Source organism: Carcharhinus amblyrhynchos, chromosome 4, assembly GCF_965287045.1.
Source record: "Carcharhinus amblyrhynchos chromosome 4, sCarAmb.v2.hapA, whole genome shotgun sequence".
Classification (NCBI taxonomy): domain Eukaryota; kingdom Metazoa; phylum Chordata; class Chondrichthyes; order Carcharhiniformes; family Carcharhinidae; genus Carcharhinus; species Carcharhinus amblyrhynchos.
This window is the reverse complement of record NC_137327.1, coordinates 33,255,401-33,281,402: the sequence shown is the minus strand read 5'-3', so window position 1 is coordinate 33,281,402 and position 26,002 is coordinate 33,255,401. Positions and strand designations below refer to the sequence as shown.

General features: G+C 40.9%; 2 protein-coding genes across 3 annotated transcripts in view; both read left to right on the top strand.

Annotated features, from left to right (window-relative positions):
* Positions 1-640, top strand: part of itfg1 (integrin alpha FG-GAP repeat containing 1) — a 289,515-nt gene extending 288,875 nt beyond the window's left edge. The window contains exon 18 of the mRNA XM_080186953.1: positions 168-640. Within this exon, the coding sequence (XP_080043079.1) occupies positions 168-227 (60 nt within the window). The 3' untranslated portion in view covers positions 228-640. The remainder of the gene's footprint in view (positions 1-167) is intronic.
* A 2,926-nt stretch (positions 641-3,566) lies between these two features.
* The window catches only part of neto2a (neuropilin (NRP) and tolloid (TLL)-like 2a), a 48,379-nt gene continuing 25,943 nt past the window's right edge, over positions 3,567-26,002 (top strand). Inside the window, exons 1-6 of one of the 2 annotated variants that reach the window (XM_080188104.1) lie at positions 3,567-4,152; positions 7,510-7,563; positions 22,390-22,467; positions 23,218-23,358; positions 23,798-24,046; positions 25,337-25,381. In XM_080188104.1, coding sequence (XP_080044230.1) covers positions 4,116-4,152; positions 7,510-7,563; positions 22,390-22,467; positions 23,218-23,358; positions 23,798-24,046; positions 25,337-25,381 — 604 coding nt within the window. In that variant the 5' untranslated portion in view covers positions 3,567-4,115. The remainder of the gene's footprint in view (positions 4,153-7,509; positions 7,564-22,389; positions 22,468-23,217; positions 23,359-23,797; positions 24,047-25,336; positions 25,382-26,002) is intronic. The other variant, XM_080188105.1, reaches the window with a different exon arrangement.

Sequence of the window (26,002 nt, the reverse complement as noted above, 5' to 3'; positions counted from 1 at the left end):
GGTTAAAAACAACTTTTCCACCCGGTTAAAACATTTACAGGGAAAGTTCAAAGTAAGACTTTTTAAAAAGCGTAATTTGGGCCAAAAAGTTCTGCTCAAATCATGTTGTTCACTCAATAATATAGGTACGTTTATTTCTAATGACTTTCTTTTTACTTTAATTTCAGAAAGCAGATGACCGGGAGAAGCGCCAGGAAGCACACAGATTTCATTTTGATGCCATGTGAAATGCAATTTTTCTAAGAGACAAATGCTAACTGTTCCATCTAAAATATTACTTTTAGTAAATGAAGAATGTTCAATATTGAATTGTACATAATCTAACCGCTTCCTGGGTTTCTTTGAAAGATTTAATTTATGGTTTCTGGACAGTGACTGCAAATAACTTGAGCTGTATATTTTGGGGTGGTAAGAATCATTGAAAAATAAATTATGTATTTCATTGTGTCCCTGCATGTGTTTCCAAATGTACATTCTGTAAAACATGGTGTTTTTTCCTGATGTTATTAATGTGGCTCATCAACCTGAAAAGTCTATTTAAAATAAATTGTCTCTGTGGAAGAACATACTTAGTATTTCTGGTGGGTCAAAATGAACCATACTGTGGTGTATTAAACTTTTAATGATTTAAAACATATAATCTGTTCCAAATTCTACTTTTCATACTACTGTGTGATTTTATTGTTTTAGCTGTCAGACAGTACTTAGACTAACATCCAGTTACGAGACTAAATGTCTGTGGCAGTTCAGTATTTAAATCCCTACAGTGCAAATTAATTTGTGTTAATAAGCAGGTGCATAACTTAAGCATGTAACTGAATTGCCAGTAATGGTACTTTTAGCAGTACATGGATAGTAGAGTGATTTGACTGATAAACATGTCGAATGTATTAGGCTTCATAATGTCTTAACAGTTCCTTTGAAAATATACTCTAATGGCTGAGGGGTGTTGACCTGCTTGATCAGAACATCTGGGGATAAATTCTTCCTCATAATTTTACTGAAAGTTGACTAGAAATTTATTTTGGTTATTCACTTCACATTTTGCTAAAAGGAATTTCTCTGCCATATATTTGTAAATTGAACCTGCTAGATGAGCTACTGTTACATATTGCCACTTCTGTCCTCAACTCATGTAAAAGGGAGAGAAGCCTGTTTCATGCAGAATAGATACTGGAGATACAGTTCATTTGAATTGGGTGTCTGAAATTTTAAGTGATCTTAATTGCTTTGAAAGCATGTGGCTACGGTTTAGTTTTATTGCTGCTCAAAGCACGTGGAAGATAGCAAATTCCAGTTCTGCATTTCAGTCTCATTTAGCAATTTAACAACAGCAGCAGACTTTTTTATTTTGTCCTTGCACAGATGGTAAACTTAATAGCAAGAACAGTGTGAAATTAGAGCATTTCAAATGGGTCAAATTTCCAACACTGCTTCTGTGTCAATAGCATTGTGTCAATGTAAAAGATGTAATTTGGGCATGGATTGCCCAGAACACACATTGAGCCTTCAGTTCAAGGCAATGTTTTGCATTGCTTCCATGTGCCCATTTTTTTTAAACTTTATAAATATTTTAATATTCATAGAACTGGCTAGTTTGACAACATATAGGTTGTTGTGTGAGAGGACCTCTGCATGACCTTTCACAGTGTTGTAACTGAAAGATTGACCTTATAACTTCTGGGACTGAACTTTTTATTTCAGCAGGTTTCAAGATGGCAGCACATAAAATTCAGAGGATGGTCTTCCTGTAGCCTCGCCACCACCTCTGAACTGTTGGAATTATTCAGGGGAAGGGGAGTCATCTGGGACCAGTGGGCCTATTGAGGCCCCTAAGTGGCCAATTATAGTGTTTGAATAATTCACCTATTTACCTAAATCATTGTGTTGCCTCATCCCTCCTTATCTCTGTATCTCCTCCTAGCCCTACAACCTTTCCAGAAATCTGTGTTTATCTAATTTTTAACTTCCTGTGCACCCCGATTTTATTGCCCCACCGGGGGAAACCATGTTTAGATCCTAGGTTTCTTGTTTAAACCTATTTGCCTCTACCTCTGTCCCTGTCATCCTTTAACACACTCCTTATAACCTATCTCATTCACCTAATTTTATGTCTGTGTGACTTGGTATCAGTTTCTATTTACTTATTCTCAGGATGTGGGCCAGCATTTATTGCCCATGTCTAATCACCCTTGAGAAGGTAGAGGTGAGCCATTTTCTTAAACTGCAGCAACTCGCATTGTGAAGGTACTCCAACAGTGCTGTTAGGGAGGAAGAGCCAGGACATATTTCGTAGGCAGGATGTAATGTCTTGGAGGGGAACTTAGCTCTAGTGGTGGTTCCACGTGGTCGCTGCCCTTTTCCTTCTAAGTGGTGAAGGTGCTGTCCATGGTGCACACTGCAGCCATAATGAATCACTGGCGCAGAGTAACTGTTTTAAAGTGGTGGTTGCAGTGCCAATCAAGTGGGCTGTTTTGACCTGGATGGTGTGGAACTTGGAGAGTGTCCTTGGAGCTGCCTTCATCCAAGCAAGCAGAGAGTATTCCTTATGACTCCTGTTATGTAGGTGTTAGAACGGCATTGGGAAGTCGGGCGGTGGGGGATGAGTACTTCGTCACAAAATACCCCATTTCTGATCTGTCTGCTCCTGAAAAGTCAATTGTATAGCGTTAAAGGCGCTATATAAATAGAGGTTGTAGCAGTACATTGTGTTGGGCGTCCTGTCATGCATCAAAACTTACACCATAGAGTGTAACTTAGTACCTGCTTACCAGTTTCTATTTGGATTTGTTTTATAAAAAATATTTTCCCTGGAGCTTGGGGATGCATCCGTTCTTCATCGATTTTACGATCCCTTTAACAGTGGTTTATCACAAAACGTATGGACCTGTCGTCATCTTATACATCCTTGTTGAAATGTTTAGGCTGTGTGGGTTATCAGATACGCTGAAACTCCAAATGAAGATAGAGAGGCCCGTACATTTGGAAACTAGTCTCGTCTGCTATATTTTCTACCACTGACTTCTTCAGTGACAGAAAATTCCTTTCTGTCAATAGTAATGCATTGTCCTAAATCCCTAATATTTTTGAAAGGGCGAAGAGGTTTTGTTTTATTTGTCGCCACAAACCAAAACGTTATATAAACGATTAATGAAAATCCAAATCTTATATCCTATTTTATGCTGTATGCATTCCGAGAACTCAATATGATATAAACCAGAAAAAACCTAAATAGTATATTTAAAATCTTTCTTTTACTTGTTCTACGATAACTACCAAATGATGTTAAGAGTTTAGAATCTGCGCGATATTTAGAACAATGTGGTGTGCACCAATCCCTTCAAGAAATGGAAAACTTTTTTTTGAAAAGGGTTTTGTAAACGATTAGCCTTTGGTCAGTGCCGTTGTGTCAGAAGGTGTGTGTGTGGAATTGGAAACAGCAGGCTGCAGCTCGGTGTCTTCTGTGGAGTGGGTGCATGCGTACAAGCTGCTCATTGAAGCACAGCACGTCGCTGTGAAAGTAAGCTTCATTCATTCGCTTCATCCAGCTGGGAGCTGGAGTGGCTTTGGCTGTTCCTCAAGAGCGACAGTCCCTTCCTGGCCCCTTCTGCACGCTGTGGGGGATTCAGGTCGCTTCGGGACTATGATTCTCCGATAGTTCCCATTCCATTTCTGTCAAGTGAAAAGTCATTTCCAAAAGATCTACCGCCACAGAACATTCTTGGACGGCTGGCACGGTCTTTGTGGAGGAAATACCCAAGGGATAGATCTGACAAAAGATGGGATTAACCCAACGCGGAAAGTTTGCCTTCTAAGAAGCTCTGGTATGGGGTGAAGGCATGGCTTGCATTTTGAGCAGAATTAGAGTATCAGAAAATTGGATTATGGACCTGATCTATGAGTGTAGGTAGGTATCGGGGAGAATAGCTGCCGAATGCAAGCAAGGCTCCGTGGCTTGGCTGAAGCAGCGTGGATTCTTTGTTTCACTTGACAAGCTCTGGGAAGTGCTCAGTATCTATCTCTGCGCCGTCAGCACTGCAGACTGTGAGTGCTCTCAATACATCGGAAGAGGTGCTCGAGCGGGGGAGAAAGCAGACACCTTCCTAACCGAAAGAATGGTGCTGGAAAGACGGTGTTTCTTCATGTTCAAAGGTGAGTTGTAATGAAAGATAAAATAACGTCGCCATCTACAGGAAGCTGCTGTGCCTTGTAAAACAGCGAATCTTTTTGTCCAAAAACAATTGTTCTTGAAACATGCTTGCCTTTCTTACTATTTTAAAATGCTTTTGGCTTTGTGGCAAAAATTACCTTACCAGGGTTTATTTTACGGGGCTAAAATGTTCTAAACGCGCGGACTGATAAAAGAAATCCCTTCGCTTTTGCTTGTTTCCATTTTAAGATGAGCAGGTATTTGGAACTATCTGATATATTTTTTCTTGTTTCATGCTGTAACTGTTTCTTTGTTGTTCTCTCATCAATTTTAAACCACAAAAAAGTTTGCACAAACATATCAGGCTCACTGGGTTAGAACAGTCTCCAGTACAGAAGAAAGTGAAAAATGTAGCTGCCCCACTCACTGGGCAGGTTCAGTTCCAGTGGCTCCAATCTGCCGGAGCTCCGAACCTACAGCCTCAGCAATCAATCCGCACGAAAAGGCAGCAGAGTGAAGTCGAACCTGCCGGGGAGGAGAGAGCAATGAAATGTTCTGTTTCCTCGTCCCCGGGCACTGGGGGTGGGGGGTGGGGGGAGACGGCGCTGGGGCGTCGGCAAGTGTCCCTATCCTGGTAGCAGAAAGTGCTGAAAGAACAGCTCCACGTGGCGTTGAGTTCATGTTGTCCGAGCAGCTTTGAAGAACATTTCTCCAATCCCACCACCCCCTACCCCCCACAATGGGATCCCCACCTACAGATTTCTCTCCCATTTCTATTTTTACACAGGCTTAAAGGCTCCGCCTTAGGCAATATTGAGACTCCAGTCTCTGAACCCATTCAAACACTTGCGGGGCCAAATCTCTCGGCAAAGTCATTAGAATTGGGTGAGATGACAGGGGCTAAATCGACCTCCTGACCGAACATTGCTGAAAATCAGACTGTGATTTTTGTTTTTAACTGGCAATCTTTGACAACAAAATGTCGGAAAAGCTGAAGAGGTTGGAGTTATTCATCCAGACCATCACAATGCTACAATCCCATTTACCAGTTACATGTTGAATTGAGTACATGGTCCAAAAGAAACTACGGAAATATTACCAATCCGCTTGCGTGGGAGTTGTATAAAGCCCGTGTATTTTCATACAAATTCAAAAAAAATTAAAACAAGCGAACTAAAAGGACTTCAGAATTTCACAGTATGAATTATTGATTGGAAATATCATTCCTGACTCACAAGCCAAACGTGCTGATTCACCTCAACTTGGGGGCCATAAATACAATAAAAATAGGCTTGTTCCAAATGACCAGTCTGATTGATCCGAAATTATGAAGGAGGCTTATATCGAAACGTGAAAAATCGAGCTGATGTTAAAAAAAACGGGATTCTGAATCCTCCCAACGAATTATATTTCATAAAATTCCGCGTCCCGGTTTCAGTCACACACAACGATGAGAATTTGGGATTCGCTCGCACAAGGCGGCCGATCTCTGGTCTCCGAGCGCAAGGTTGGGTTTGTCTATTGGCTCTGGTTTCCACAATAATATCGGAATAAGTATATACAGAGAGCGGGTTTTCCCTGTCCTCCAGATTGTTCAGGACCTCCCCGCCCGCACGGCTGGGAAATTTGTACCAGAGCAGACTCTGAACTGTCTATCCACCGGAATGGGCGAAAACTTTCAATGCACATCACATGAGTGAGTGTAAGAAAGACCAAAGAGTTTCCTTTACACAGATTTTCAGGGGAGTGTGTTCATTGTACATTATCCCGCCTTCCCCATAACCGTCCAACTTAGTTGCAAAAGTTGTGTCCGTCTAACAATTCATTCTTGTTCCACCATCTCGCAAGGCTAATTTACTTTGATAATTTTAACTTTATCTTTCAATAATCTCTCCATATGACATTATTTCTGGCTATAAGCAAATTACTGCGGATGTTGGGCTCTGAAACCAGAAGCGAAAATGCTGGAAAATCTCAGCAGGCCTGGCAGCATCCGTAGGGAGAGAAAAGAGCTGACGTTTCGAGTCCAGATGACCCTCTGTCAAAGCTTTCTCTCTTTACAGATGCTGCCAGACCTGCTGAGATTTTCCAGCATTTTCTCTTTTGGTGTCATTCTGGTGTTGGTCACTCAGTATGCAGTAATGATGCATGTGCACAGAAGGTATTTTCAGCAAGCTCTAATATAACCCTTGCAGAGATTGGTCTAAACACAACTCCTCAAACACCAGGAAACGTTCTTTTGATATGAGTGGATTCAGGGCCCTGATTCCTTGTGGAATAAGATAATTGAAGTTACCAGAACTTCTGAGGGTTTGTGATGTCAGAAGGCCCGGATGGACCACTGACTCTGCCCCGTTCATGTAAGAATAAGGACATAAAAAGAATCTTATAAAATTCTAGTCACCAAATTATAACATTAAAATATCACATATAGTTTTTGGAAAAGTCGCAATGCTTTAAAATAAGATTTGAGATACAGGTTCAGATCAAAATGGACCGTCAAATTGCAAAGGTTTGGGATTCCTGAAGTGTCTTTAGCTACATCGTTTGTTAGATATTGTAAACTGCAAAAACTGACACCCAGCTGCACCAAGAATGTTTGAGTCTTTATTCTTATTGTTGGGGAGATTTGTTTTGACATTACTTTGAAAATCCACGCTGTCCCGCATTTAGTTTTCCCCGATAGTCCCAATCTTGTCGTAGAGGAAGTAGCGGGGTACGGGCATTCCTTTGATTGCGAATTGCACCACGTTGCAGGGTGGGCTTGGGGTCGAGGTGCTGCTTCTTCCTGACTCAGCCCAAACCTTAGAACAATGTGATACTCCTGGCAGGAACTCTGCTGGAACTACCTTTCGATCGGGAGATGGACTTGCGATGTTTAACTTGACTCGTTTGCTGTCTGTTTAAAATTAAAAGCTTCCCCTAAAGTGCATGGTGCGTGCAGTGAAGTGGAGGGAAATGTTATGCCAGTACCCCGCGGTTAATGCCTTTCTCACCAGGAAATCAATATTGCGGAGAGAAGGCAGCAAATATCCCTGACCACCTGGACTCTTGAGGAGCGAACTCCTCTAAATAAAATCCCCGGGAAACCGCTTATCCACGGGATATGAAGATGGACTTTACCGTGTAACTAGAAAATAATTCTTGTCTGTTTGATTTCCCACTCGGTTAAGGTTGGGAATATCTTACCGTGTTGTCTACATGTATGTATGTATATTTATTTATCTTGGATTTTCATAGACAAAATGTTGTAAGTTCTGAAATTCCTAATTTCTGTCGAATGCTACCCAGTTTTATGTGATGCCTGAAGCAATGTTACCTCAGCAGCCAGGACACTGAAACCTCATTTTCTTTTCCAGTGTGGTCCATCATTGTTCTGACTGGGGGAATCGCCTCCATACAAAAGGCACAAGGTGCGTCTGCAGTTTTTTTCCCCCTTTCACTGCTGCCTGTTAAGTTGGTCGTATTGAATGGTATTAGGAATGTTTCGGTATTGATTTGTAACACAAAGCAAGATCCTATCAGCCAGCGTGCCCATTCTAAGTGTAGAATGTACTGCAGCTCATTTTGTCTTAGTCAGAGAACACAATGCCTTGGCTGGAGCTGCCTGAGATATATCACCACTCTTAACAGCGCTGGAGCCCAGCTTGTTTCGATCTTCCATCTTACGGGCGATTATGTTAATCGGTCACCGCTCCCGCAGGTCCATCCTAAGGGATTCAGAAAGGGAACTAGAACAACTGCAGTTGTTCAATAATTGTGTGTAGGTGGCTGGAGCAACTTGCTAGTGTATTATTATAAGCGTATTGACCACTAACCATCCACGCATAACTTGACCACTGGCCATTTAGGGATATGTAGCAGCTGTAATGGTGTCAGGACCGCAGTTAGATTTTACTGAACCACAAAGGGTGCCTGCGGGCAGAATAGGTCAGATCTTCCTGAACTGCTGTCCAACGCTCTGATGACTTGACCCATCTAACCCGTGGCCCTGACCCGATGTTTGATAGTAACAGGGTGGTGCTGTGTGACCTGAGAGGGAGGCTGGCCTCCTGTTAATGCAAATTGTTCCCCTTTCAGGGTTATGGACTTTCAATTGCTTAAACTGAAATACGAAAAAGCCAATTAGATCTGTTCAAATATCCTCAATAAGGATCAGAAGATGTTCTTTGACAATATTCTTTAATACATGTTTAAATTAAAGACAAAAATAGTTTAACTCTATTTTAGAAAATCCCATCATAGCAAATAGGAGGCAAAATTGAATTGAAATCTCCCACGTGCAATTAAATATAAAATGCGTTCTCCTAGTAAAAGAGAGGTTGCTGTTACTCGGGCAATTAAACCAACAATCTCGCCTGGTACTCACTCCCCCAGGCCTTCTTTCAAAGAAGAGGCAATAAATTTCTTCCAGTTTTCAATTTATAAGCGCATGAAGGATTCCAGATCTTTTCAGATGAAGCCACATTGCAGTGTTCTCCTCAATTCCATTCAGCCATGGGGCTGCAGCCAGCCCAGAGCCCGGTGAACTGCTGCTGAAGGCTGAACAGCAGGAAGCAGGCTCTGCAACCAATGTCATAGGAAATGGCTGTCGGGTCCCTTTGTGAGCTGTTATTTTCCGTGTTGGTGCCTAATATCAGGCTATTGTTGCCACTGATGCTGATGGTGGGGCTTACCAGCTCACAGGTATGTCCTCAGCTAGTGCCTCCTGAGCACGAGTCAATGTTTGGGCTCATCATGTCATACATGTGGGTATCCTTGAAGCACCCCCTGGTCGGCTGACACTGGCTACCTCGCTGTTTAGAAAACCCTTGGGTATGTGATCATATGAAAACCTGCCTGAGCAAGCTAACTTTGCTCAGCTCCATAAGCACTGACATGAGAGGACTGCCACATTGTCCTTTAATAACATGTCCAGACTATGGCACAAACAGCAAAGGTGGATGTTGTTAACTCTTCCTTTCTTGATTGCAGTAACATTCTATACAAGGCGCTAAGAACACAATGCTCATAAATTGGTATGTTGGTCCAAGAATCATCCTGATGTTATTCCATATACGTTGAATTAGCCAAGGATGGTGACTGTTTTTCCTATTTATGTATGGAGCTCTACATCAACAGATAGATTATCACCTTTGGGGGTTTTGGGGGGAGAAATTCATGGGATCTTAATACAAAGGCCAGGGCAGGAAGGAGCATTGGCAGTGGGCACCCTATTGGAAAAGGTGCCAGTGAGGGAGGTGATCATTTTTTCAACCAAGGTCTGGCATCAAAGTTAATGGAAGGTAGGAAGCAGCCCTTAACTGGCCATTAATTGGCCACAAAGGATACAACTGGAACAAAGGTGAGGAGCTTTGGTGGACTGTAAATTTCCCCCCAAATCTTATTGAGTCTTATCCTGCTCATGATGTTGAATGCTGTAGTGAAATCTACAAAAGTAAAGTGTAGAGTTCCCGACACTTTTCGTGTACTTGGCCAATGGGGAAGACCATATCAGCATGGAAAACCACACCGTGCTTCTGAATACACTCACTGTGCAGGTACTGGAGTCTTTTAAAAATGATCCTCGCAAAGGGCTTTCAGACTTAATTTGTATCTAAATAGTCTCCTCAATTTTACTTTGTTGCATTGTAAACTTGAAGATGTAAAATCTAGGAGTTTATGGACACTGTGCTTCAAAAATGGCAGGCATGAATTTCACAAAGATGTATAGTCCAGGCATGACAATGAAAGAGGTAGGCCCCCTACCCAGTATGATTCAGTTCAGAACTTTCCAGAAGCTTGATGGTCTGGGTTGAAATTGTAATGGTCACCTGACCCCCATGGCCGCCACCTTAATAGTTCATCAATGTCCTTATTTTCAAATAAAGAAAGGCAGTTCCAGAAGCTTCTTTATGAGCACAGTGAATGTTTAACGTTATGAATATGACATGGGCATGACACTTGAACTTGTTGTTTAGAAGGGCGGTATAAGCAGAGACAATGAAACTGGAAAGACACTTGAGGGAAATAAGCTTACAGGACTACAGGGATAGAGTGGAGGAATGGAATTAAGTGAATTGCTTCACAGGGAGCTGGCCTGGACTAGATGGACTGATTGGCTCCTTGTGAGCTGATTTTAAATGTAGATAAATGTAAAGTATTACCAAGTAGCCAGTAGGAAATTTTCCAAAGAAGTGAACAGATTCACTGTCCTTTCCTGGTTACAAAAAAAGCGATGCCTGTGTTCATTATTGTTTAGCAATGTCTTAGGGACTATCACACCACATCTCAATCAGTTCAAGTGGTGTCATTCTTGAGTACTTGCACCTCAGATCTGAATAATTTATAAAGGAAGCTTTGCTAATCACATATTCTGATCAAGTTTAAAGGGTCCCCAACACCTGCTCCTTTGGGCTTTATAAAGTGTAAGACATAGTCATATCTGAATATTCATATACTCAATATTACAAAGCTCCAGTTAGTAGATTCTTTGCTATTGAGAGTTTCAGCTTGTTAGAAATGCACACAAACTAGACATTGGCTTCAGCATTAGCAAAAAAGTGGTTGGTTTTTTTTAAAATTTACTGCATTCTTAAAGTTACAAAGCCAATGTGCAGAATGGACTGGGCAGACCCAAACCCATTTCCTTGCTTGCTCCAAAAAACAAATACGAATTGAATCCAATTAACAGTGCCCGCAGGGGAAACATATGAGATCCAAGCTGACAAGAAAAGGCATTGTACCCCATCTTGTGCTTGATCTGATTAGCCAAAAGGCTGAAACAAAAATGTGGTTATATTTAAAGGCAGCTGTGGGTGACATTTTCTAATTAGACAGTACATAACTATTCCAGAACACAGTGCTATGTAATCAAACTTTTGATCCAATCAGACCATCACTGCTATATTGACATTTCTTTCCAAACAAACACTTTCCCACTCTGAGCAATTTGGATTTGAACAGACAATTTCCTTGCAAATGTTTAGGATCATCCCACAATTATTCACTTGCAATAGATCACATTTTAGAAGTTGCACTTTCAAATTAAGGAGATGTTTGATTTGTCAGCTTCTTGATGATCTCTTTCTTATTTGAAGTACCGGTGGGCCTGCAATTGAAGCTGGTGATTTTGCTGCATTGTTTTCCATGGAAGGACAAGCTTCTTAAGATAGAATTTGTATTCCAGAGGATACACCATTCTTTGTAGTCATTCGGTAACAGGGAATAATACTGCCTATGAGCTTACAGCAAGTCTCACCTCTGTTCTATGTACTGTGGTCAATTCAGTCATCTGATTTATTAAGGCAGGCATCCTCTTTTCATTTATAGCTATTTGCCTTCTACTCTTGTGTATATTCCACAGGCTCTCTACATCAAAGCGACAGATCTAATGCTTTTGTATCACACTGGAACATTCCCAAGTCTTCAAATTATATTACCTATGAACTAAATGATTCAGCCTCACTTGGAGATTAGTCATGGATCTTTAATTGCTGCCATTCCCTGTTTTGATCTTCCATAAATTTAAATGGTTCAACAAATGTGGCAGAAAGGTAGAGGACAGATGACTACAGTCGGGTACTTAAGTGAACAGATGATGAACTTAAGGTGAATAGCAACGATTTTTATTTTGATGTGACTTCAGTTATAAGAAATTATTAAAGTACATAGCTTATATAGTTATTCCCATTTATAACTGAAGCCACATCAAAATAAATTCCACAGATTCACCACCTTCTGCCTGAAGAAATTCCTCCTCTTCTAAAGGTCGTCCCTTTACTTTGAGGCTGTGCACTCAAATCTTAGTTTCTCCTACTAATGGAAACATCTTCTCCATGTCCACTCTATCCAGTCCTTTCAATATTAAGAACAACGAACAAAGAAAAGTACAGCACAGGGACAGGGCCTTCGACCCTCCAAGTCTGTACTGATTATGATGCCCTAACTAAACTAAAGAAAACTTTCTGCCCTTACTTGGTTCATATCTCTCTACTCCCTCCCTATTCATGTACCCATCCAGATGCTTCTTATATGTTACTAATGTGCCTACCTCAACCACCTCCTCTGCAGGGTGTTACAGGCACCCACCACTCTCTGCATGAAAAACTTTCTCTGCATATCTCCCTTAAATTTTCCCCCTCTCACCTTGAACCTGTGCCCCCTTGTAATTGATACTTCTACCCCGGGGAAAAAAACCCTCTGACTATCTACCCTGTCTATGCCTCTCATAATTTTGTAGCCTTTTATCAGGTCTCCCCTCAACCTCCGTCTTTCCAGTGAAAACAATCCTAGTTTATTCAACTTTTTATGTATTCTCCTCATATTTTGTATATTTCAATGAGATAACCCCCTCATCCTTCTAAACTCCATTGAGTACAGACCCAGATCCTCTGACGCTCCTCAAGCCTTTCATTTCCAGGATCATTCTCATTTTGTTGGATCTGGTTCCAGGAAATGAAGTGGGACACATGCCTTAAGTATCAGCAAGGGAACACATAAAAATCAGTGACCATAGCAGAATAAGATTACGGTTAGTAAAACCAGTAATCCAGAGTAAAAATAATTAATTGAGGGTGGCCAAATTTCAGTGGAATGAGAATGGACCTGCCAAAGTAAATTGAAATCAAAGATTGGCAGCAAAAACTATAGTGGATCAATGGGTTGCCTTTAAGGAGTAGATAATTTGTGTACAGTTGAAGTTCATTCCTAAGAGGGGGAAGAATAGGACAAACAAAATCAGAGTTCCCTAGACGATGGAAGAGTTAGAGAGAAAGCAGAAAATAGGTGTGATTGACCAAGCTCAAGTTGATAATACAAGTGAGAACTAGGCTGAGCATAGAAAGTTCAGAGGGAAAATGAAAAAATAAATATGAACTGCAAAGAGAGAGTATGAGAAGACACTGGCAGCTAACATAAAAGGGAATCCAAACATCTTCTATAGGCATGTAAGCAAAAGGAGGAGTGGGACTGATTAGGGACTAAAAGGAAACTTATCACAGAGGAAGAGGACATGACTGAAATACTAAATGACAACTTTGTGTCAGTCTTTAGAAAAGAAAAAAAACTGCCAAAGTCGTGACAAAAGAGCACATATTTGAGACTCTTGCAGGGCTTTAAAACTGCTCGGGAGGAGTTAATCGGGAGACTAAAGTACTAAAATTTGATAAGTTACCAGGACCAGATAGTATGCATCTGATAATACTGAAGAAAGTGAAGATGGAAAATGCCAAGGCAATAATCCTAATCTTCTAATCCTCCTTAGACAGAGGTGGTGCCAGAAGACTGGAGAACTGCAAATGTTATACCCTTGATCAAAAAAAGAGTCCAAGGATAGGCCCAGCAATAACAGGCCAGTCAGTTTAACCTCTGTGGTGGGAAAGCTTTGAGAAACAATAATTTAGGACAAAATTAACAATCATTTGGGCAAATGCATATTTTTTAAGGAAAACCAACATGTAGAGCAAATGGTGATAAACTAACTTTATTTCAATTTTTGATGAGGTACCAGGGAGGGTTAATGAGGGTAATGCAGTCGATCTGGTATATATGGGCATCCAAAAGGCATTTGATAAAGTGCCACACAACAGGCTTGTCAGCAAAATTGAATCCCATGCAATATAAGTGACAGTCATATGGATATGAAGTTAGCTGACTGACAGGAATGACAGAGTGATGGCAAACAGTTGGTTTTTAGATTGGAGTAAGGTATATGGTGGTGTTCTACAAGGGCTCGATGTTAGGATAACTGCTTTTCTTGTTCTATATTAATGTCCTGGACTAAGGTGCTCTGGGCATAACTTCAAAATGTGCAACTGACGCAAAACTTGAAAGTATTGTGAATTGTGAGGAGGATAGTGATCAATGTCAAGAGAGTATAGAGAGGCTGGTGTAATGGACAGATATGTGGCAGATGAAGTCTAATGCAAATAAATGTGAAGTGATATATTTTGGCAGGAAGAACGAGTAAAGGAAACATAACATAAAGAATGGAATTCTAAAGGGGCTGCAGGAGAAGAGGGACTGGGGTATATGTACATAAATCATTGTAAGTGGCTGAGTAGCTTGAGAAAGCAAGTTAAAAAAGCATGTGAGATCTTAGGCTTTATAAATAGAGGCATAGGTCAGAATTTTACCGTCCCACCTGCCACGGGAATCGGAACGGGTGGAGAGTCGGACCATGGTCCGTTGACCTTGGGCGAGATTTTACAGTTTCAGAATGAATGAGGCCATAAAATCCCACCTATAGAGAACAAAAACAAGGAACAGCTGATAAACCATTTTAAAACATGATATCAACTGGAGTATTGCATCCAATTCTGGATACTGCACTTTCAGGAAGGTGTAAAGGCATTAGGAGGTTGCAGAAAATATTTATGAGAATTGTTCCAGAGATAAGGAAATTCAGTTGCATGAATAAATTGGTGAAGCTGGGGCTGTTCTCCTTGGAGAAGAGGTTGAGAGGAGATTTGATAGAGATATTCAAAATCATGAAACTCCGAACAGAGTAGAGATGGAGAAACTGTTATGAATGATGCAGAAGGATCATGAATCAGGGAATACTGATTTAAGGCAAGTGGCAAAAGGACCAAAGACCAGATTAAAAAATTACATATTTTACACAGCGAGTAGTCAGGAGTTAAAATTCACTGCCTGACAGTGTAGTGGAAGCAGATTCAATCTTGGTTTTCACAAGAGAATTGTCTGAAGAGATCATGGGGAAAAGGTAGGGAAGTTGTACAAGCTGAGTTGTTCTTGCAGATATGTGATGGACTGAATAGCCTCCTCCTGTATTGTCACTATTCTGTGATTCTACAAATTCAAAATGACAACTGTAGTTAATTCTACTCCTAGAAACTTTCATGCATACACATTCTGGAATGATACAACGTTAAACATCATGCAATGCCTCTGAAATTTATCAAACAGAAAATCATTGATTCACTTCGTCCTTTGTCCACTTTGCCAGGACCCATCTGGCAAGGTGGGCAAAGAGAAATTCAGGATTTGTGAATTCTGTCGCAATCTATTCAACGAGGATTTAAGACTACATAATTGATTCAGTTTAATGGTAAATTGTCAGATTTTTTGTCTTAACAATTTGTCACTATATTTGGTATCTAACCTGTGGGTTTACTAATGGGAGCAAGCAACTATCTCATTGAGACGTATAAGATGTTGAATGGGATGGATAAGATAGAGGTGGAGAGGCTCTTCCCGCTCAGAAAGGACAGTAGGACTAGAGGGCACAGCCTCAAGATAAAGGGGGGGCGGTTTAGAACGGAGTTGAGGAGGAACTTCTTCACTCAAAGGGTGGTGAATCTCTGGAATTCTCTGCCCGTTGAAGTGGTGGAGGCTGCCTCGCTCAATATTTTTAAGACGCGGGTTGATGGGTTTTTGATAAGCAAGGAGATTAAGGGTTATGGGGAGAGGGCGGGAATGTGGAACTGAGCCACGACAGATCAGCCATGATCTTATTGAATGGCGGGGCAGGCTCGAGGGGCTAGATGGCCTACTCCTGCTCTTATTTTCTTATGTTCTTATGTTCTATAGTTCAAATATGTTAATCAACTATCCTCTGTTTCAGCTCTGTAGCAAATTTGTATGGATAATTTCACTGCCAATTTTTACACAGCTTTCTATTTCCTGGAGACAGCTCAGTGTTTACAAGGCATCACTGCATATATTTGTAACTTCTTGAGTCAGTGGTTTTTGTGAAGTTTTTACATATTGACATGATGTGGCAGCTACCAAAGGTTTCAGTAATTTTAATTCTTGGCATATTTATGCACTCTGCAGTAATCATAGAATTGTAGGTAGTGGTATAAATTTTTTCAATATGGAGTTCAAAATTGGGTATAATTGCTTCCCTAGCGCAGGTTAGTTTGTATTTGCATTTTCAATCTATCACACATCTATCATGCAGTTTTGGCTTAGCCTTATTGCCCTGGAGATAAAGATAATCTGAATTCCTCATGGCAAATGCAATATTTTTGTTCGGGAGTAGATGTCAAGTAGTTGTACAATAGCTGAAATTTTAAATCTACATTTGTATTGGCTGGCATTGTCACACTTAAAGTAGATGTTTCCAGAGTCTTCAGTGTTGCAACTTACAGTTACAGCTTACAGCAACTTACAGTGTTGCTCTACTTACACAGTTTGTAGTTTTATTTTTCCTGCATCTTTGTTGTAGAGTTGGCATCATTATTTTAAATTGCACTTATACACCTATGCAAGTGGCGGACATTGCAGAGAAGTCTTCAAAATATGTACTGGTGCTGGCTAACCTAGCCTCACAAATTGGGAAATGATGGGCATCTTGGCAATAGTTTATTGCTTATTATAGTCTTTGAACATGGTTGTTGGTATGTTTCTCTTGCACAGTAGGTGGTTGGTTGATTCATTTCTAGTCAATCTCGATTTTAATTTGCCTAATTTTACAGTCAATAAATGCCTGTCTTGCCTGTAGCACCCACATTCCATGATTGTATAATTAAAAACATCTTAACAATCCCCGTTTGCCAAACTCTGTGGGCAATCTGATCAATACTGAGCTGTTTTGCTGTTCTTAACGCATTTACATCTTAAGATTGAACATTGGTGCTCTTGTTGGTCTCTGTCCAAATTTCAAATGCAATTTGTATTACAAGTCAGCTACTATGACCTATCTCATATCAAGTTGATCTTTCTCTACACTCTAGCTGTGCCTGTAACATTCCATTTTGCACCCCTTCCTTTCCTTCTCTATGTATGGTATACTTTGTCTGTATTGTGGGCGAGAAACAATACTTTTCACAGTATACTAATACATGTGATTAATAATAAATCAAATCAAATTGATTCACCAAAATTGCAAGTTAAAATCCATAGAATCCCTACAGTACAGAAGCCATTTGGCCCATCGAGCCTGTACTGCCCACAATCCCACCCAAGCCCTATTCCTATAACCCCACATGTTGACTCTACTAATCCCCCTGACACTAGGGACAATTTAGCATGGCCAATCAATCTAACCTGCACATCTTTGGAGTTTGGCAACTGTTGTACAGTGATGAATACTGAGTTGTTTCGCTGTTCTGAACACATTTATAAATGTATTAATTTTGTTACTACATTTAAATTTTAATTCTTTAAAATGTTCTGTACTTTGATCACTCACCATATTCCACAGAAACACGCGACATACGCTAAAATGTCTTATCAACCATTAGGTCTGAAACTTGTAGCCAGAAGCTTGTAGACAGATATGCATCTATCTTTGCATAAACTCCTTCCAAACATCATCTAGGTTTCATTTTAAGACGTGCCACTTTTGATGCAGAGATTTTAATTCTTGAACAGCAGTTTTAAACATTCCTGATATTTTGCAATGAGAGTTTGGATTTTTTCTGATAGGTTCCACCCAATTTATAGGAATAAATTGAGAAGACCTGATCAGAGGATTGTGCAGAATTCCATTACAGCTAATATATATCCTTTTTTTTGTCTTCCCTGCATTTTATCTCTGTCACAAAGCTTCATTTAGATAATAACCTTGGAGCCTGGAAACAAGACACACCATTTTACGATATGGAAGTGCGCGAGACACCAATTTGTAGTGATGCTCATGTGAAATAGGTTTACAAGGTTACTATGTAAAGACATGTACAGCCAATATATTTAGCTATTTCTTAACTGCTGCCCTTAGATTCTCATGAACCACTGTGATAATTGTTCTAAATTTTTGCACCTACTGTTATCGATGGCTTTCCAGTGAAAATCCTGTATCCAAAGAGTTTGCAATAAAAAGAGGATCAACAGGGGAATGTCAGGAAGGTCGGGTTGCATGAGGGATCCTCTGCACCCTACTGCCATCACTTACTCATGCTTGCAGGTGGACAGAAGTGACTATGCCTTACTTTGGCAGACAGTTCATGCCTCCGGAGCTCCTATTCCAAAAAGGAAAGCAGATAGAGAAATTGGATCAGCTAGAAACAAATAACGAGTGGGTGCTTACAAAACTGGCAGCATTGTGGTAGAAAGTCATGCAATCCAGAAGGAATGTATGCCAGATTGCTGAGGGAAGTAAGGATGGTAATTGTGGAGGTTCTGGCCACAATCTTCTGATATCCTGAGACATGGGTGTGCTTTGGGAGTCATTGGGGGGAATTTTATGGCTCTGCCATAAGGGCTGTGCACGGAAGCTGGGGCTGTAAAATAAGGTGGGCCAGTCAAAACTCCACCGACTTTGGCCGGATAGGATAATCCCACCAGTCAGAGGGGCCATAAAAGTCTGCTCATAAATTCAGAGACTTATTTAGCGTTTAGTAACAGACTTCAGGAGGAAGTAGATATCTTGACAAAATTGGCAGAGACACAACGGATGAAATTTAACAGAGAAAGGAGAAATGATTCGTTTTTGTAGGAAGAGTAAGGTGAGGCAATGTGAATTAGATTATACAATTTTAAAGGGATTAATAGGAATATAGTGATCTGGGAATGTGCAAAAGCAAATCTTTGAGAATGACAGGATGAGTTGAAAAGGCTTTTTGAAGGACATATGTGGTCCTTGGCTTTACATAAAGATGCACACTTTGCAAAAGTGCAGAAGTCGTGCTAGACATTTAGAAAATAGGGGAAAGGTTATCCAGCAAATTCTCCACACTCTCTGGCAGAAGGTCAGGTGATTTACTTTGTGGTCCCTGTACAGATAGGGACTAACATATGGCTGGACATGCCTTTGGAAATTAAAATTTAAATGTCTTCTCGGAGGAACTTCCATCGAAGAAACATCAGAATTCAGTAGATCACCACTGGAATTAACCATTACTTTTTTCTCGTCATATACAGAAATGCCAATTCAATGGTCACCTCACACTCGATGGCTGGAATTTTCCAGCCGTTCACTGGGAGAGAGGATGGAAAATTTGGCGGGCAGCAAAATCTCCATTCACTGCAGTGGGACGGGAGAATGCCGTTGGTATGAATGGCTGGAGAATCCTGCTCAGTGTCTTAAATTTTGAAATCTAACAAAGGGAGTAAAATACTACTTCTGAAAAATACATGTATCTTGTTACAGTGAGTCGAATGGTGGGAAAAAGGAGAAAGTATCCCACATCCCTCCCATGTCTGGAACAGTCATCTAAATGATGTCCTGCTGGATAACCTTTTCACCTGCCTAGTTTCATTCTGAAAAATTAAAACCTGAGCTCCCCCTTCATGTATACGAGAGAAATGTGGTTTGCAAATCTGAACCAAAAGCAGAAAATGGTGAATGTATTCAGCAAGCCTGTGGCAAGTGTGGAAGAAGAGTAACATTTCAGGTCAGCAATCAATGTTCCCTGTTAGCTCTGTGACAGTGCAGCAAATGGATACACTCAGTGCAGGCCACACAAGTTGCCCCATTTAAGTTGCTAGGCACATGCTATGCAATAAATTTAAAAGGACTGTGCCTTAAAATAAATCATCCACGAACTCCAAAAGGAAAATAGGGGGTGGGTTTTTGGTAATTCTGCATCAGAACTGGCTAGATCTGAAAACCCTATAACTCAGAATGTGGTCTGCCATTCCTGCCCCTTACTAAGCCATGTTTCAGTCAGAGTTAAGATATATTTTTAAGTACTTTCCTCTGGCCTCAGCTCAACTGCCTTACGCATTAAATTCCTTCAAGTATACACTACCATGTACTGCGTAACAACCTTTGACCCCAAAAGCAGTATAGTAGGGAAAATTAGTAATCTGTTTAAAATGTTTGTGGAATCTATAATTATTTTTAAAGAACATTTCAGAAGGACATGGAAGAGTTTGCATCAATGGTAAAGGGATCAATTATAATTTTCATACGACTTGGTAACCCTTGATCTGGAAGTTGTAGTAATGGGAAGGAAATTGAGATACAAAAGGCTGTGTGGCCAGGCATAGAGAGAAGATGGACAAAGAAATTACTGTTGTAAAGAGGATGGAGGCAGGAGGGGAGGCTGAATATCACAACACAGTGGAAACACAAAGAGAAAGCAGATCTAGACAGAAAAAGAAAGACACCAAATTATTTGGTGGAAAAGTAACAAGTCTCTCTCAGGAAGAGGTCAGTTTTTTCAGTTTGACAAAAAAGGATAGAGGAACTCTTGGAAGGGATTGTGTGACCTGGCTGAAATGGTATAAAACCTGGAAAGCTCTGTGAAAAGGTCAGAAATTTTAAAAAGCTAGGTATTCTCCCAAAGTGGCTAACTATGAACTGTGGTGTCACTGGTTAATCAGTTGAAGCGGAACTCTGAAAAGCTACACGATCACAACAGTCATGACCCAAGAGTGAGAGGGTTTGTCAAAGCATGCTTTCCTGATAATAATCAGGCCCAAGAAACTCAAAGGCACAAGTTGTTATTGGATAAGATTCATAACCCACCCTGCATGAATAAAGAGCAGCATGTTGTGCAATTGTGTAGCTACATAATGCCACACTTCTGTTGGGAGTGATATGGGTGTTGGTGCTTGTGCTAGACATGTTTTTGTTGTAACAACTGTTAAACATAAAGTTTACTTCTTCTTTTGAAGTATCATTTGCCTGCTAAGTCATGTTTAATTTACTTTGGTTCTGATTTGTGTTAAAGCAAATGTTAGAAAAAGTGAAACCTTGTTGGTCATTTCTTTATTCGGGGGTCATTCGGTAAATTGGGATATTTTGCCTTATGGTTTCCCCTGGGTGATTAAGCAACTCACAAAGTGCTTTGTTTATTTTCTAGTCTTTTGTTTCCTCTATTTTCTATGCTTGCTTATTAATTTTCTGCCTTCTATTTCCAGCTTTGTTTCTCTACCTCTTAAACCTATGCTTACTTTTTTATGTCCCTACTCAGTTAATTTAAACCCCTCCCAATAGCACCAGCAAACTTTCCCACCATGATGCTGGTCTTGACTCTATTTGGGTGCAATCTGCCTGGCTTGTTCAGGTCCCAATGTCCCAGAAATTGAAAGCCCTCCCTCATATACCATCACTCCAACTAAACATTCATCTGCACCCACCCTTCTTGTTCTATACTCACTCGTGCATGGCACTGGGAATAAACCAGTGATTACTACTTTTGAGATTCTGCTTATTAATTTACTTCCAAATCCCTAAAATCCACCTCATCCGTCATGACCTCATCCCTTCTTCTCTACCTACCTCATTGGGACCAAAATGCACCACAATCTCTGACAGTTCTCCTTCACCCTCAGAACATTCTTCAGCCACTCAGTCTCATCCATGACCGCGGTACCAAGGAGGCAACATAGAATCCTTGAATCATGTCTGTAAACAAGGAACCGCCTATCTGATCCCCAAAGTATTGGATCCATATGACATATAAATTGGTTTTCTAAACTTTCTCCTCCATCATCCCCAATCTCCCACCCTACAGCTGTGCCACCCATGGTGCAAAGTATTTGACTGTGGCTGCACTCCCTGGAGGAATAATTGTTTCACCAGTATTAGGAGTAGAATACTAATCAAAGGGCAAGATGTACTCACAGGGTTCCTGAACTATGTGCTTGGCCCTCCCTGTTTCTCTGAAAGCCACTCATTCACTCTCTGCCTGCACACTTTGAAACTGTGGGGTGACAATACTTCCCCCATGTGTGGTTAGTGGTGACTCGAAAAGTAACCTGGAGTTCCCACATAATACACGATGTGCACTTGACTTAGCTGAGGTTCCTTGCCATGCCTCCATTGACAAGACTATTATTTAAACTTACTAGACATAAACAAGGCTTGTTCCTAATCAGGACAAAGAAGTTCAACAGCTATCATTAGTTAGCTTCTTCCATTGTGCTAATGACACATTAGTTGTTTTATCTCCCTATATTACTCATGCTCCCTTTCCTCCGGACTCACCGGACTCAGTTGAGTGGTGGAAGCAGATTCAATAATAACTCTCAAGAGGGAATTGGATGAAGTTGAAAAGTTTGCAGGACTCTGGGAAAGAGCTGGGGCATGGGATTAATTTTAAAAATTCATTCAAAGTTTCAGCACAGGTAAGCCAGGCTGTAAGATCTCCTTCTGTGCTGTGTTATAATTCTGATTGCATTGGTACCAGTATGATATGTGAATGCCCGACTAACCAAAATAAAGGATACTTCACCAGAAGCAGCCCATCCATAGTATCCTATGCCTTAAGCGAGGCTGAATGGGAAAAGGTATACCACGTTCAACATAACCTAATTGGCTGTATCCATTAAGGTACTACCAAATATAGATGAAACCCTGGCATATCTAACTGGCAATGACCAATGGTGACTTATCTTCACAGGGTCCAGGTCATCAGAGAATCAACTGCAGAACTATGCCGTCCATGCACATAGAGATGGCATATCCAGTGACAATAATGGTAAGCTGCAGTCTGAAAGTTAGCTCCATCTCCTCACAGACATATTTCAGAGGTGATTGGTGGGGGGGATTTGGGGTAAGTGCTGTTGAATAGCACAAAGGGATTTTCTGTCCCTTGCCCGCCTACTCGTAAATGCACCTTGGCTTTTTTTTTTGCATCACTTTTCCTTGTAATTTTCTTATTCCCGTGCCCCTTCAACCTTGACAAGAGAGTTGATAAGCTTTCCCAAAGGCTTTCTGGAACCTTTTCAGCCAATGGTAATCCTCTAGTTGAATTGTTTTCATCTTAACTTTCACTTACATGCAGTTTGTCTCTTCTACAGCTAGTAATCTCCCTTTACACGCAATGTCAATAAGCAATCCTCAGAAAACTGGGTGAAAATTATGCACTTCCAATTGAATCTGTCTGAAATCTGCTTCTAGCCATTCAAGTCTAAACCACATCAATATTTTAACATTAGGCAGCTACCCTCTGTTCACAACTCACATTGAGTAAGTTCTTTTCTGATACGTGCTTGGTCTTCTTACCTTTTCTTGCACATACACACTCCAAACAATGATTGTTCTTGAGCAGAGTATAGAGTTGACCTACTTTATAGCTAGGGGAGAGGTAATCATCATGATCTCTATTAAAAATTATAGCCTGTTTAGCACCAGACCTGTTCTAGGCACATACCTACCAGCCATATATATCAACGTTCTATCAGTGTATAACATGAATCTCAATAAGCAGAATTATTTCATTTTACAGAGTTACAGAATGCCATACCACATCACAAATCAGGAAAGCAATGTGGAGTTTGGGTTCGGAATGACAATGGTGGATATTTTGCTTCACCAAATTACCCGAATGTCTACCCCCCTAATAGAGAATGTATCTACATACTGGAAGGTAATGTGACTTATTCATTCACATCTAACTCTATGGTGCTAGTTGGAGCCCATGTCAATCCTCAACAAAGATCTGTCCATGCTTATTATTAGGGATCATCTACAGCAGTTGCTGGAATGATGATGTTTTATAATATGTTAAAATTACTCAGCTAGGAGCCTGTAATAATGCAGCGCAGCTATAACCAGCCTACTTGAAATGTTCTCAGAGATATGGCCAGAATTTTACCGGCCCACCTGCCAAAGGAATCGGAGTGGGCAAGGGGTGGACCGTGGAAAGGTCCGCTGACCTTGGGTGAGATTTTACGGTTTCGGGACGAGCGAGGCCATAAAATCCTGCCCAATGAGAACATTTCTTTGGTAACTGAATACACCTTGAACCTGAATGTACGCCTTGACCTGCAGGAATAGTACTTGTTACCATTTTGCTGTATTTGCAGCTGCCCCCCGCCAGCGAATTGAACTCACTTTTGACGAACCTTACAGCATTGAACCTTCATGGGATTGTAGATTTGATCATTTGGAAGTCAGAGATGGACCATTTGGATTCTCCCGTGTGATAAACCGCTTTTGTGGCCAAAATAGTCCATCGCTCATTAAATCATCTGGAAGATTCTTATGGATAAAGTTTACTTCAGATGAGGAGTTAGAAGGCTTTGGATTTCGGGCAAAATACTCTTTTGTACCAGGTAACTAATTTATTATTATTTAAAGGAACCTTACAATTTTTCAATGAGTATACGATTAACAGTTATAAGGGCTTAATACAAGAACTAGCAATTAGGCCGTACATTTTTCACCCCACCTTATTACAGTTCTCTAAAGGGCTAATCTGTCACTGTCCACTTAGGCTCCTACCAAAGTTGAACGTTTTGTTCAAATTCATCCAGTATTTTATTTAAGGAAACCAAACGGTTTGAAAGCTTCAATCGTGCTTCATTTGAAAAGAAAATTAGATGCATTTATTGCACATCCATTCTTGTTCCAATAGCAGTAGTAGAGAACTGTCATGTGATGATAATGCCCCCATAATGGTTTTAAGAAATTTCAGTCTTTTGACCAATGACCGTGAAGGAATGGGGCTATATGCTCAAACCAGGATGCTGTATGATTTATGGGAAGTAAGTCAATAACGTTCTTATGACACTTGTACTGCAGTCCACCATATCCATGAAGGAGACCTTTCAGGTCCATGGGGAAGGTAATGCTTTTGAAGGAGTCTTTGTGAATTGGCGCAGTGGGCCTTGTAAGTCGGGCATACGATAACTGCAGTGCAGGCAGATGAATATTGAAGGCAGAGTATTGGCACTGATTCATGATGGTTGGTTCTCTGTACTGCATGTTGTCAAGATGCTTGCTGTAGCGCCTATCCAGAAAAGTGGGAATTGCTGACTTTAATCTTATAAGTGGAGATAAGTCTTTGAGGAATCATGAGATGGACCATTTGTCAGAGTTTAGGAGCATAGGAGCTGGAATAGGCTATTTAGCCCATTGAACCTGCTCCCCCATTCAATATGATCATGACTGATTGGACACTTCAATGCCTTTTACACACACTGTCCCCATTACCCAGCCTCTATCTGCTGTTATTGATATAGAGTTAATATGACTGGTCCAGCTAATCCTCCGGGCAAAGTTGACCCTTAAGATGTTAATGATCGAGGACTCCATTTTGGGCTGTTGAAGCTGATTTTCCCTTGTAGGAGATGGCTATTACATGATAACTACATGGCATAATTCTTACTTGACGCTTGTCAGACAAGCCTGGATCTGGCCAAATGCTCCTGAACGTTATTTTGCTGAGAAACTTCTGCAGCAGTGTCCTGGCAATGTGATGGTTAGCCTCCAGTAACCATGACAACTTTCCTTTGTACCAGGTTCTTTCAAAAGACAAGCTTTTTAGATCCATTTATCAAATGCTACATGGTTTAACATGCCATTTACATTGAAAATACCATCACAATTTTTTACTTTTATAGATCCTGATTTTATCTACCTTGGTGGAATCTTGAACCCCATTCCAGGTATGATTAATATTCTGGGGGGGGCGGGCGTTTTGAAACTGCACTCTCTGTGTGTGCAATTGCCAGCACGGGTGAAAAACCTGGAGAGAATCAGGGAAACGCAATTCTTCCTGGAGAGATTGTGTCTCCTGGTTTTGTCTGCCCCTTGCTGACAATGTCACGAGGTTTACACCCACAAAGGGCGGGAACCCCGTTTAAATACATTTTAATGAATTTAAATATTACCAATGGGCCTCCCATGATCCCCCACACTAAACATTCATGCCTCACCAATGAGTTCACAACAGGTTTGGCCGAATGAGAAACAATCCAGGGGATCCCTTTGGGGGCACAAAATTAAGTATAGCCCCTGGGAGGAGAGGGACATAGTTGCCTACTGCCCATGGCAGTGCCAACCAGAAATTCCAACCTGTACCAGGGAGCAGTGCCAGGGTGGACCATAGTGGCAGCTTCATGGGGAGAGTTCATTTATGTGTGGTGGGACGGGGAGAACGGGCACTGAAGGGGAAATGGAAATGCCAGCAACGATTATATGGATGTTGGGATTGCAAATGGGATGCTGGCGATGATTGTGCAGGGGGAATGGGAATGGGAATGCTGGGGGAGATTGCATGGGTGGGA